Source organism: Pseudopipra pipra, chromosome 4 (genome assembly GCF_036250125.1).
Source record: "Pseudopipra pipra isolate bDixPip1 chromosome 4, bDixPip1.hap1, whole genome shotgun sequence".
Lineage (NCBI taxonomy): Eukaryota > Metazoa > Chordata > Aves > Passeriformes > Pipridae > Pseudopipra > Pseudopipra pipra.
In genome coordinates, this window is record NC_087552.1 from 12,002,298 (window position 1) to 12,014,386 (window position 12,089).

Sequence of the window (12,089 nt, forward strand, 5' to 3'; positions counted from 1 at the left end):
CTCTTTTGTATGAAACAAAATGAGCATAACTCCAGGCTCAAAGCCACAGTCCATTACATAATACTGTGTTTGTTTGGAATTGTTAATTAAAAAAAAAAAAAGAGAGAGAGAGAAAAATCATGTTGTTTATGTAGGAAATGGGAATTCCCAGGAGTCATCTCACTATTTGTACGTAGCTAGGTATTTCTGGGGAACACAACTAGTTAAATGAGAAAAATTGCAGAGCAGTTAGGGACACAGAAGAGTACAAATCATGCAAACCAAGGTTCTCTGCTGAAAAGTTTGTTTGAAGGTGAGACAAGGAGATGTGAAGAAAGACATACTTAGGATTCAAGAGAGAGGGAAAATACTTACCCACATAAGAATTTAGGCAAGACATAAAGGCTAACAATTCTACTTTTCAAAGAGTATTGTGAGGCATAAATGGTCTGGTGCATTGTGTTATGTTGCAGTAGAAACAATTACTTTCATAGCAGCCTGTGCTTTATGAGTTTCGTTGGAAGTTGTCTTGATGCACAGACCAGAGAACTGACTGCTAATATCTGCATGAAAAATATATTTTTAATATATAGCTGTACTTTCTTTTATAAATAACAGAATTCATGAAAGTAACTGTTATTTCCATAGCTATTTTCCTTAAATCAGTACAAAGAAATGGCACTGTGAGGTCTTTTCCTCCCACCATAGCCAACCCCCCCTCCCCCAGGATATCTGTTAGAAACTACTGGGGGCCTGTGATCGTAGTCAGTCCAACAAAATCCCATGTTTCTTCTAAAAGGACTTCATTAATCACCTATCTTGAGATGAAGTGAAACTTTTAGATTGTATTTAGGGAGGGGGCTTTTTTTAATCTTAAAAAAGTGCTAATACACTTCCACTTGATGCTGTTTTCATTTAAAAGTGAGTTTTCATGCTGACATTTTTCTCTTTCCTCCAGAAAAAAAAAAAAAAGCTGTGAATAAACTTTTCCCAGAATAACTTCATTCAGGAAAGCATTATTTCTTGGCCTAGGGAACTACCAATGAGTGCTGTGAAAGAACAATGATTCACAATAATTCTGTGCTGGATACTGATATGACAGCACTCCACTACCCTGCCTGTGATTCAGTCACCAGACAAAATAGATAGGAGGGAGGATCTCAAGAAGTTGTAGAATGACCACAAACTTCTCAGCTGGAAGGTAGTAAAGGAGTTTGCAATGGGTTAATGATGAGGCTAATTAGTAACATACAGACAGTGTCTGCCTCAAGTGCCCGAAAAACTTTCCCCTTTTGACACAATGCCAGTAAAAACAAGGGAAGGCGGTTCCACAGTGGCTGGGTAGCAGGACTGCTGAGACTTTGGCTGTCCATGCAATTTAATCCTACTTGGCAGCTGAGCACAGCATCAAGGTAGTCTTCAAGGAAACTGGAAGTGGAAGAATTTTATGCATCCCTTTCTTTACAAAAACACATTTTGATACTGCATTATACCTTTGTCAAATATAAATATTTTTAACCAGAACAAAAAAAAACCAAACCCACAAGAATGCAAACCTTACACCTCTAAGTTCAACGTACAAGAATAAATATTTCAAACATCCCTTAATGTAACAATGCAGATGTAGTGGGCATCCCTGCAATTACTGAGGCCACAGGTTTGTTTATGCTACAACAAACACTTCATTTCTGTTTGCTGTCCATGCACAGAAAGGCAAGTAGCAGGAAAAGAGGTGGGAGTGTGAGTGATTTGTCTTGCAGCCTGAGTGAGGGAGAAGCACATGGTCGTTCTCAGCATGGCATTACTTTTAGACTGTAGGGCTTTTCTGGACTTCTTAATCATTTTAAAAGTTTTAATTGGGGTACTCCCAAGCAGGACCAGCCATTTCTGCAGTTACTTCAGTAGCTGTTTCTGGATGTTGCTGTGTTTCTCAGTACTGTTTTCTGACAAATTTCTATTGCCTCTTTTTTCAGGCAAGTTTCTCTCCATGGTCTGAGCCTTCTTCAGGATATGATAATTGAATTGATCTTACTCTACAGACATGGATGGTGAGCAAAGCAACCAACAAAAGGAATATTTTTTTTAATATTCCTTAATACATTCCTTTAATAATTTAAAAGGTTTATTTGTTACTCTGAAAAGGAAAATGCTCCTCTCTATGAAAGAGACTTTGTTATCCTCACTCAGGAGCTAGGGAACAGAATATATTAATATTACATCCATTTCTCCTTGGCAACAATCATGAAAGTTGTATTTTTCATCAGGTTTGGAATGGCTGTTCCATGGTTTCCCTCTTTGTTGCCAGCACAATCTGTAAAGCTTGGAGAGAGAACACATCTTCATTCGGCTTTGCAAAAAAGGTCTAAATCAGGTTTAGACTGAGAATGTCAGAGGATGGAAGACATTGGAGCAAAGACAAGAGAAGGCAAGTCTGCAACCTACCATAGTACTGAAGGAAAGCTGTAACTTAGAGGCTTGACTCCAACAGGAAATTTTCTTCAGAAAGGACAGAGCAAAAATCTCCCAAGTTGCTTCTGGTTTTCTTGGAAATTGCTCACATAGCAATCATGTCCACCATGTCATAACCTATCTCACTTCTCAAAGTGATATAATTAAAAAATTGTTATGCAGTAATTCATAGAAATGCCCATTGAAGTTGCAACCTAATTTCTGTGCTCACCTCTAGTTTCTTTCTTTTTAGGACTTTGATAAATTTTAACTCTTACACTGAAGAGTTACATGGTTGGTGTTTGTCTTAAAAACAACTCCAAGCATGAATATGGAGAATGAATATGCCTGGAGGTTTCATTTTCCCAGCAACCTAAGTAGGTTTAAAGTACAGTAGAATAAATGTAGTTTACAACTGGCTAGATGGTTATAAAGGTGCAACAAAATACTACATATGAAACTTCATTCAAACATTGCTATGAAATAGCTAATAAAAGCATTGGATTTTATTACAACTTTTTTATTACAACTTTCCAGTCGTAGACCTAAAGTTGATTGTGTTAAAAAAAGAAATCCTTAATGTATTGATGATGGAAAGGGAGGCAGGAGAAAATGCCCTCTCACTGGCATTGTGTCATCCTTCACAGAGCTGCAGATTCTGAACACCAGAAGTCAAAGGCTGTGTGCAGTGAGTTTTATTTCTTCCATAGACAAATAGGCCTAGCACTCAATTTGAAGTGGCATAGAATTTCATTGACTCAACTGAGTAATGAACAGGCATTTTAACACCTTTCAGAGAAAAGAAATTAACAACCAAGATTGGGGCTGATTTTTTAAATTTTCATGAGCGAATGAATGAATTATAGGTATTGGTGGCATTTCGGTGATCTTTTTAAAAGTAAATTTTGATATAACAAGAATGTGAAGAAAAGATGAAGGTAATGGAAATGTATGTGTATCCCTGCAAATATACCTGCTAATATATTTTAGTGAAATGACAAAACCACTCTCTTTTCTGTGAAAGACATAAAAAATTGAAAAATATGACATTTTCTTCAGATCCCCTAATATGAGCAAGGGAATGCTCTAACCACATCTTTTAAACTTTCAGATTCAGCTGGAGAAACGTACATTAGGAATAACATGTAATTTAGTCTAAATTTGTAGTTTCAAATCATAAGGTAAACTATTCTAGAAACTTCCAAGAGAATGAAAAATCCTGCTAGTGCTAGTAGCTCTTAGAATCAGTGGAACCAGACACCAGGTGAAACATACATCTGCCCAACCCCTTTATTTACTTTATTCTCATTTTTACATTAATTTAACGGTTTATATTAAGGATTAATGTCAGAAAAAAAGCTTTTATTCAGTAACCTCCTAAACAATAACCTTCTACAACACCATTTAAGAGTGTTGTAGAACACAGCACTGGACCGGAGCTAGTTCAGTGCACGCAGAAACACCAGTTGCTACCCTAAGGATAAGGGGTTATTTGTGAGTCTGTAGATTAATATTTTCTTTGACTGCTTCCCTGTCAAGTTCCCAAGGACCAGCTACTTTCTAACTTTTTGTTTATGGCACCTTTTCTTCTAGTGTATGGAGACAACATAGCAAAGTGACCAACAGAGATTCAGTTAACAAAAATCATTTTGATAATGAAAAGCTGATCTGATTTCTGGAAAACTGACTGGGAACCTTAATTCCTATTTTTCTGGTAATGTTGTAACTAACTCTCTGTTCCAGTGAGTGATACCTTTTTGAGCTGATCTCTGGAAACTGTTCTGACACTTCTAACATTATCAGAATGTGCTTAGTTAGCTTAGTTAGTCATTTCTAAGAAAGTATTTTATATAAATACCCTGTTAAAAACAAGTGAAAAGATAGCTTATTTAGAAAAGCATCATCAAGTTCAAATCCTTATTGATCACTAAAGATTTAAAGAAAAAAAATCCATACAAAACTATGACAGAGTGCGCAACAATGTATTCTTAGTGGTTGGAATCTCCTCAGCTTTTTTCCTTGTAGAAGATTATTCTACCATGACTTAATATTTTAAATTTATTTGCATTTTTTTATTCTCTTAAGAGGCACAACATAGGTGTTACACCTAGATGTTACACCTGGCAATATGTTACACCAGTTTTTAGATACTAAGCTTTATTGGGAAGGATGTTGTCTTTTTGTTTGCACCTTCATAGCTACATCATTCACTGTATATAAATAAGAGAAACAGCGTAAAATGACTAATTTAAGAGATGATAAAGTAACAGTAAAAATACCAGATGAATAAACTTGCATAGACCTTTAAAAGGGGTAGTGGTAAAGTTGTACTTAAAAATGTTCACTGGCTTTGGAAGCAAACAGAATTGCTCCCAGAAGACATGACTTTTAAGTTATCATGAAGGATGAAGGTGTTTAAATAGATAAGTCATAATAGAAGCCCCATTAGTATGACCAGGGGGCAAAGTAAGCTTGCTTACTGAGATAGTCACACAATCCTGTGTTGGCGTCTGGCTACATGAGTAATGTCTTTTTATATTCTTTAAGAGCAGTTGGGGAAATATTGAAGTCAAAATAACACTGGCTGTATTTGTGTTTGAAATACTCAGTATAAATAGAGACTTGAGATGCATTTAATTTTTTTACAAGCTTAGAAGTGTAGATAACCTTAACTTGACTCATGTGTGCTACAGGCAATCACTGTGGAAGAACTGGCATGCAGTAACTTGTACCTGCTCAAGACAGTGACTCATGACCTGCTCTGCCATTAACAAATATCACATTTAACATCTTCAGTGCCATCTGAGAAGTGCCAGGACCTGCTTCTCTATATGAGAACACGGGCAGAAGGCTGAAAATACAGGGACAAAGGTTAGTGGAGTTATAGTCCAGTGTGGAGAGACAGAATATAATGCAGAAGATTGTAGAAGTGTAGGCCAGAAAGAAGGATATGTAGAAGTGGGAACACTATAACAAGGCCTGTGACAAGTAGGTCCGTGCAGCTCTCTAGGCCAAAGTACTCGCAGATACCTGAAGCCAACAACAAGCAGAAATTACTATGATTTTCTAATAGTGATCTTTTGTGTTTTACCTCAGTCTCACAACAGAATACAAACAGCAAAATGGTAAGGAATTGAACAGAAACAAGAAACAAATCTTATGACAACTGACTCTCTCAATACGGGCTGTATTCTTCATCTGTGCCATAAACTGCTGCCCTCTGCTTCAATCCTCCCAGCTTTCCATAGGCTGCATTGGTGGGACTGGAGTTCCAAATTTTTCTTCATAATGAGGAGGTCTATATTTTTCTTTCTTTTAATAAAAACTAAGAGTCTGATATAATCCCTCTGGCTATTGGGTAATCAAGGGCTAACTGAGTTTTGAGCTGATTAATTGGTTCCATGACTTCTGCAGAAAAGCAGCCGGAAAGCCAGCGGAAAGGATGAGTTCTATTTTCAATTATTAGCAAATACACCCTTAGGAGTGAAGAAGCTAAAGAAACTTTGATCAAAACTCACTGTAAATAGAATACAACCTGTCCTAAGCAACAACTTCACTTTTCCCTTATATTAAGGCTTTGCACAGGGACCTATTCATCCATATTGGAGCACGTTGGCAGGGAAGGCCAGGCGGGATGAGGCTGTGGAGGCATTGCGGTGCCTGCCTGCTTTGGAGCCCTGCTGCACTCTGTTTTTTCCTTCATGGCAAGGTACCATGCAGGCAGCTCTCTGTTCTGCTGGCTGTCATGGGACAATCAAGTGTTTGGAAATGGGTGAATCCCATCTCAGACTGCCAGGTCCCTCAGCAATAGGTCTCACTGCTGACCTGGAGGAAGGTAAGGAGCAGCCTTTCAGTGCAGGCAGAGGGCTACTGGGTGTCATCAATGTCCTAATGTTCAAAAGGTAAGTTACTTGTTTGTAGAATTGCCTTGTTAAAGTTTAGGGCTGGACATGCTTCGGTGATCTTGGGGAGAAGGATGCACTACTGATAGTGGACACAAAGAATGCAGAACTTATGGGCCACAAGACAGAACTCCCAAGATAAGGGAGAAACTAAAAAAGCCCACTTGGCAACTGTGCTGAAATGAGCTCCAAATGGGTAAAACTTAGTTCCATTAGGGGGAGATCATGACTGCTAACTCAAGTGACCCACCAACTCAAAAGAAGAGAAAGACTGAGCATGCAGACTAATTAGCATAAAAAGTGAGGGGAATTATAGAATAGCAATTAACAAGAGAACTATGTAACTTGTAGCCCAGGAACATTAATGCCTTTGTTTGATAAAATATATAATTAGAGAAAAGTTTTGACAGTCATCGTGCTGGCTTTGTGGATTTGCCACCCAGCCCCCATTTCTGTGCAAAACTGTAAATAAATCAAAACCTCAACTCTGTGTGTGGAAGCCTCTTGCAGAACATGTTTTGGAACATCACCATATGCTAATGTCTTTGGGGCTATAACAAGGTCACCTGGCCACACTGCCTTCTGGAAATGCAACTGATACGTAAACGTCAAGAAGATGTGTTGGGGAGCTCTGAAGAGTGCTAATGAGGCTGAACACTTGCAAGGATTTTCCTCCTATATTAAACACCCTTGTGGGTAAAGAGTTTTGGCCTCAATTTGTGAAAGATCAGTTAGACATAGTCATTAGGTCCAAGCATGAGGGAAAGTCTGCTAGAACTTGCTGTGCCACAAATTAACTGTGAAAAATACAAATGTGAAAAAACCCAAACCAATTTACTATGTAATTCTGGTATAAGTGAACAACAACAAGTGGAAAAACCAAAGCAGAAAATTATCTAAAATACAAGAAAGGTTTCCAAGCCTTAAATTTGCTCTGTTACCTGGTTTTCTTGTTGGGTTGCAAAATAACATGAAAAGCTTTGCTGAAATTTCCTAAAATACCATGTTGTTTAAGGGACACCTACCTGAGTCTCCAGCCTGTTCAGTGCTCCAGCAGAGTTTTGTACTGGCCGTGCCATCCCCAGCGTCCTGCCTGCTGGATCATCACTCAGAAGAGAAACATAGAATCTGGATCAGGAAATTACATTGTGGAACCTAGACATGGGGGAAAAAAAAAGTGCATACAGTGTTGCAATAGATTTCTGAGTGGCTTTCAGCCCATCTTTTAAGTTCATTCAAAGCAGGAAGCTGCTGAGATTTCGCAAGTTACTTCTGCAAGTTGCCTTTACATCTTCTGAATCGATGGAAAATACGAGACACAAACTTTTTTAAAGGGTTATTTTTACTTAGATAATAGAATCTGATTTTTGAATGCTGCAGTATAAGAGTGGTTCTCCCTGGAAAATGAATATTGTCAGCAAAGGATAATTTTTTGTGACTTCTCATAACAATCACGGTGACTGTCTAGCCCTCTTTATTACTGTTCTACAGATGACACAATAAAACCTGTGGAATGGTTCCAAAAAATTGGAATGTTTCCCTTCGCTTTTATAAATTTTTTTCCCAATTTGATTCGCTTTCAAATCTTGCAAGTGTTGAGGTTGGAGAAACAAGAAAATTTTTGTTCAAGTAACTGGTTTGTACTCATAGCAAGACCTTGAAGACATACAGCAGAAAATGAAAACATGTTGGCAGAACAGTTTATTTGGACATTATATTAGTATTTTTTATAAAAGCAGTCTCAGCATAATCTGCTAGAAAATAAATTGGTGAAGGAGGCTGCCAACAGAAGCTGTAGAAGCTCCACCCTCAGAGGTGTTGAAAAATCAACCAAGCCTGGAGCGATCTGCTGTAATGTTGAAGTTAGCCCTGCTTTAGGTGGGAGGCTGGAAGAAGGGTCCTGTAGATGCCTCTTCCAGTGTAAACTATACAATAGAAATAGGCCTTGAATTAAAAAAAAATATTTGATGGAGGAAGAGGCAGAAATATGCAAACACACACACACACGTGAGATTGTATAAACATTTTCTTCAAAAATTAAATTAAACACTGAGAATTTCAAAGATATGGGCTGAGAACACAGTCCTGTTTCTATATGTGTAAGGGCACTACTGCCTACAGTTTTGTTAGGGCCTTCTGCAGCTGGGTATCAAACAATAAGGCCCAGTTTCAGTTACCTTTATTTTGGTCAAGATAAACTTTTTAGAGCTGGAATTTCCTACACCGAATTACTTACTCAGGCTTGTGGTTTTCTTTTAAGTCCCTTTAAGAGTAGTTCAGTCATTTCCAAAAGCAAATTAGCAGAAAATATACATTTCTTTGGTATAAAGAAAATGTTTACAAGTATTTAATTAAAGCTGTGCTTCTTAGTAGTGTGTTCCAAGTTTGGCAGTCTAGAAAACCGGCATAAACTTGGCCAAGTCGTGAGTGGCTTAGTTGATTTACATAATTGCAGAAGAGATTTGTTGGCACTGTGTAGGTGGTCTCCAACAGTCTCTTCACTGACGAGAACATATTCCATCTCAGAGCTTCCAAAGCGAGTGGAACTCTTTGTATGTGTAATAGTAAAGGGTGAGGAACAGAAGTCAGTGATGCTGCTGGTGCACAGCAGTGGAATTCGAGTAGTATGACAGGATGGAGAGCACAGCAAAGAATTAAGACATGGTGGAGGTGAAAGGAAGTAGGACAGGCTGCGTGTAGCAGAAGGATTTATGAACACTAAAGCATATTCTACTCAAGAACCTGAAACTCAATCCTGTGCTCACTGCCTTCCCATGAATGCATAATTTTAAAAAGGTATTAAATCTTTAATCACAGTATGATGTAATGATTTCCTTTTTCTCTTACAGGATTTATGAACCAAATGGATTGTGTTCACTGAATGGACTAAGCTCCTGGAAGAAAAAAAACCCCAAACCTGTATAAATGTCCTTGTTTGAAGAAGGAAGATGTGTAGAGAAGGAGAAAGGAGCTCAGAGAAAGAAAACATGGGTTCAATGACAAAGACAGCTGGATGCTGCCCTGAGGAAAAGAGTCCTGTTGAAATAGGAGCCAAGCCTAGAAGAGTTAACTGAGATATCTTGGCCTGATAAGAAACCTCAATACCTGTTTTGCTAGAAGAACATTTTAGGAGCACTGGTTAATATCATGTTCTGTTCTGCTCACTGGACCAAAGGCCTTACTATAGAAAGAATAGGAGTAGTACACACACAGTAATAAATTAGGTAAACTAGATGTTTCAATAAGATCTGGAAGACCCAGAGCCAGGATTTTGCAAGCTTGAAGAATTCAGGTCACCTAATTGAAGAGGTCAAATTGAGGAAGACATCCATGGCAACCACCATGGATGAAGGCTTGAGGAGAAGACCCCCACAGTAGAAGACTGTGCATGTCTGGAAAGACTCCACCCAGAGACCAGCCTACTTATTAATATGCATAATAAATGATGTAACCATGTATCTAAAGTGTATAAAATGGCTTAGTTTTGCACTTGCAAGTGGAGCAAGTTTTTCCAGCAACAGCTTGCTTGCTCCCAGCGCTGTCAATAAATACCTTTGCTGCTCAAAGATCAAAAGCCTCTGGGTAGTTTATTATACCAAATTTTTCGGATTCACTGTCCCTGCCTTCATCTCACCATCTCCCTGTGATTTGGGCAAGCTCCTTAACGCAGATTTTTCACAAGCAACAATCATTTTCTGAGTTCCCTCCTACAAGAAATGCTATAAGCAGCGAGGCAACGTATGGGAACCACAGTCAGATAATTTTGACCACTACCAGCATTCAGTGTTGGACACTGGAGAACAGGTTTACCTTTGGAATCCCCAGGCTGAGAACAGGACCCAGTGCAATCCCAGGTGGGCTCCCATTGCCACCTTCCTTCCCATCCCCTCTGCTGCCCAGCCTCTACGCTGCACACGACAGCCCTGAGTACAATTGATCATGTAGTATCAGAATTAATCAAACCTCAGGAATATGAAACACCATTTGACCTATTTACCCTGACAAGAAGCAGCATAAAGAAAAGCTCTACCAACTATACCATTACCAAAATACACTGCAAGTGAACCAAACCATACTCCTTGTTTTTCTGCCACAGTCTACAATAGATGAGCCTGTGAGAGCTACTCGGACTCTTTCCATGTTCTTACAAGCACACTACACACCCTTGGTTTTAACAGGTGTGCCTGTCATGTGTCTATTATTTTCACAACATTCAACCTGAGGTTAAAATGACATTCATCCTGAGGCTACATGACTGTATGGCTTATACAAACAGATATAATTTGTTATTTTTGAATAAGTGTGCTCATGATATCTTTTCTTCTTAGATGTAGGTTGGCAGCAGTAACCATCTGCAGGTGCCTAGATTTCCACATCTCTGCAAAACCTCTCCTTAGTTCTGAAGGGCAGGTAAGGTTCCTACTTTCCCTTACAGGAAGACAGACGATGACACTGTCAGTTGCCAGAGATACATGCAGGCACCACTGCTAGAAGTGCCATAATTCTTAATTAGCCAGTGCTGCATCAAAAGAGGCCACAGAGCTCAGGTCTAACTTTCTATCATGTTGCTTTACCAACCAACAGGAACCAATGTCAATAATATATTAACAACATATTCGCAGTTAAAATTTTATTTAAGATATGTGGAGTAAAACCTTGTCACTGCTGTTATTCCTTTACAAAAAATGGGTCTTCTACTGCAGGAGTGGTTTATAAGATCCTTAGCTCAACAACTGCATTGTCAAATTTGTGTCTGCACAAACAGAATCTGTGGCAGACAGTGATGAGACACCATCAATGAACCCAAGCCCTTTCTCCTACAGACACAATAAGATTTTCCACACTGCCCTTATTTATAGCTTAAATTCTAGGGAAGGAAATTACCAAGCACTTGATATTCACAGCCTTCTGGCAGAGACTGCAGCCAGGAAAAGGTGCAGTGGGAACTATTTCTGGCTAATATTTTAGAATATAGTGATCTCTCTACTCAAAAATAAATTACAGCCAGTAAATATTTTTCTCCTGTATTTTTATTTACAAAAACACACCCTATTACATTTGATAAATTCTAGTCATGGGTGGGCTGGTTTAGCAACTTTGGTGTAAGATTTTTTAACTATCACAGAGTACAACCTTTCTTGTCTACATGTATTTATTTTTATAAAACAGGCTTTTAAAAACAGTTCATTGGTGAGGAAAAAAACCAAACCAGCCATTTTTTTGATAAAGAATTTTTAATCATTGGCACTAGAGTCAATTGGTAAACTATTAAACTGTTAAGTTGTAATTTATAGCAGCTATAATGACAACAATGTCTGAATGATCACCCTATGCTGCCACTAAGGATATACCTCATCTGTTATAGCACAAAGTATAAGATGGTTTGTAATGATGCATATATCTTGTTGTCTGCTAATAATAACTCATCATCAAGGACAACAGTTTAATTATATAGTACATCTCCTGCTGGCTTCCCAATATTTCTGCTACTGTTCACTAACTTCTTAGCTAAAAAGGAATCAGTCTCCTTATTTTACACTAGTACATTAATTTATGAATGAGAGACAGAAAGCTTTTATTAGTTGCCAAGGTGCCTGAATTCTTTGTGTTCTCATCATGATATAAAAATCCAGCCCAGGCTGCCCATAAATCCTGGTGGATGATGGAGAACAGGCCCCAGATCAGTTAAAGGGTGTGGAGAAAATCCCAGACTAGAGTTCTCAGAGAGCTGTGCAGCATATTAATCCAAGGGTGGCACTC

At 38.4% G+C, this 12,089-nt stretch overlaps 1 protein-coding gene and 1 long non-coding RNA gene across 2 annotated transcripts in view; one reads left to right on the forward strand and one right to left on the reverse strand.

Annotated features, from left to right (window-relative positions):
* LOC135412745 (uncharacterized) overlaps positions 1–12,089 on the forward strand; it is a 55,609-nt gene that overhangs the window by 28,150 nt on the left and 15,370 nt on the right. The window contains exons 6-9 of the long non-coding RNA XR_010429929.1: positions 1,953–2,027; positions 2,244–2,404; positions 9,179–10,183; positions 10,658–10,739. This is a non-coding gene — a long non-coding RNA (uncharacterized LOC135412745). The remainder of the gene's footprint in view (positions 1–1,952; positions 2,028–2,243; positions 2,405–9,178; positions 10,184–10,657; positions 10,740–12,089) is intronic.
* The window catches only part of IL15 (interleukin 15), a 38,531-nt gene that overhangs the window by 18,715 nt on the left and 7,727 nt on the right, over positions 1–12,089 (reverse strand). The window contains 2 exon segments of the mRNA XM_064651571.1: positions 7,355–7,384; positions 7,387–7,484. Coding sequence (XP_064507641.1) covers positions 7,355–7,384; positions 7,387–7,434 — 78 coding nt within the window. The 5' untranslated portion in view covers positions 7,435–7,484.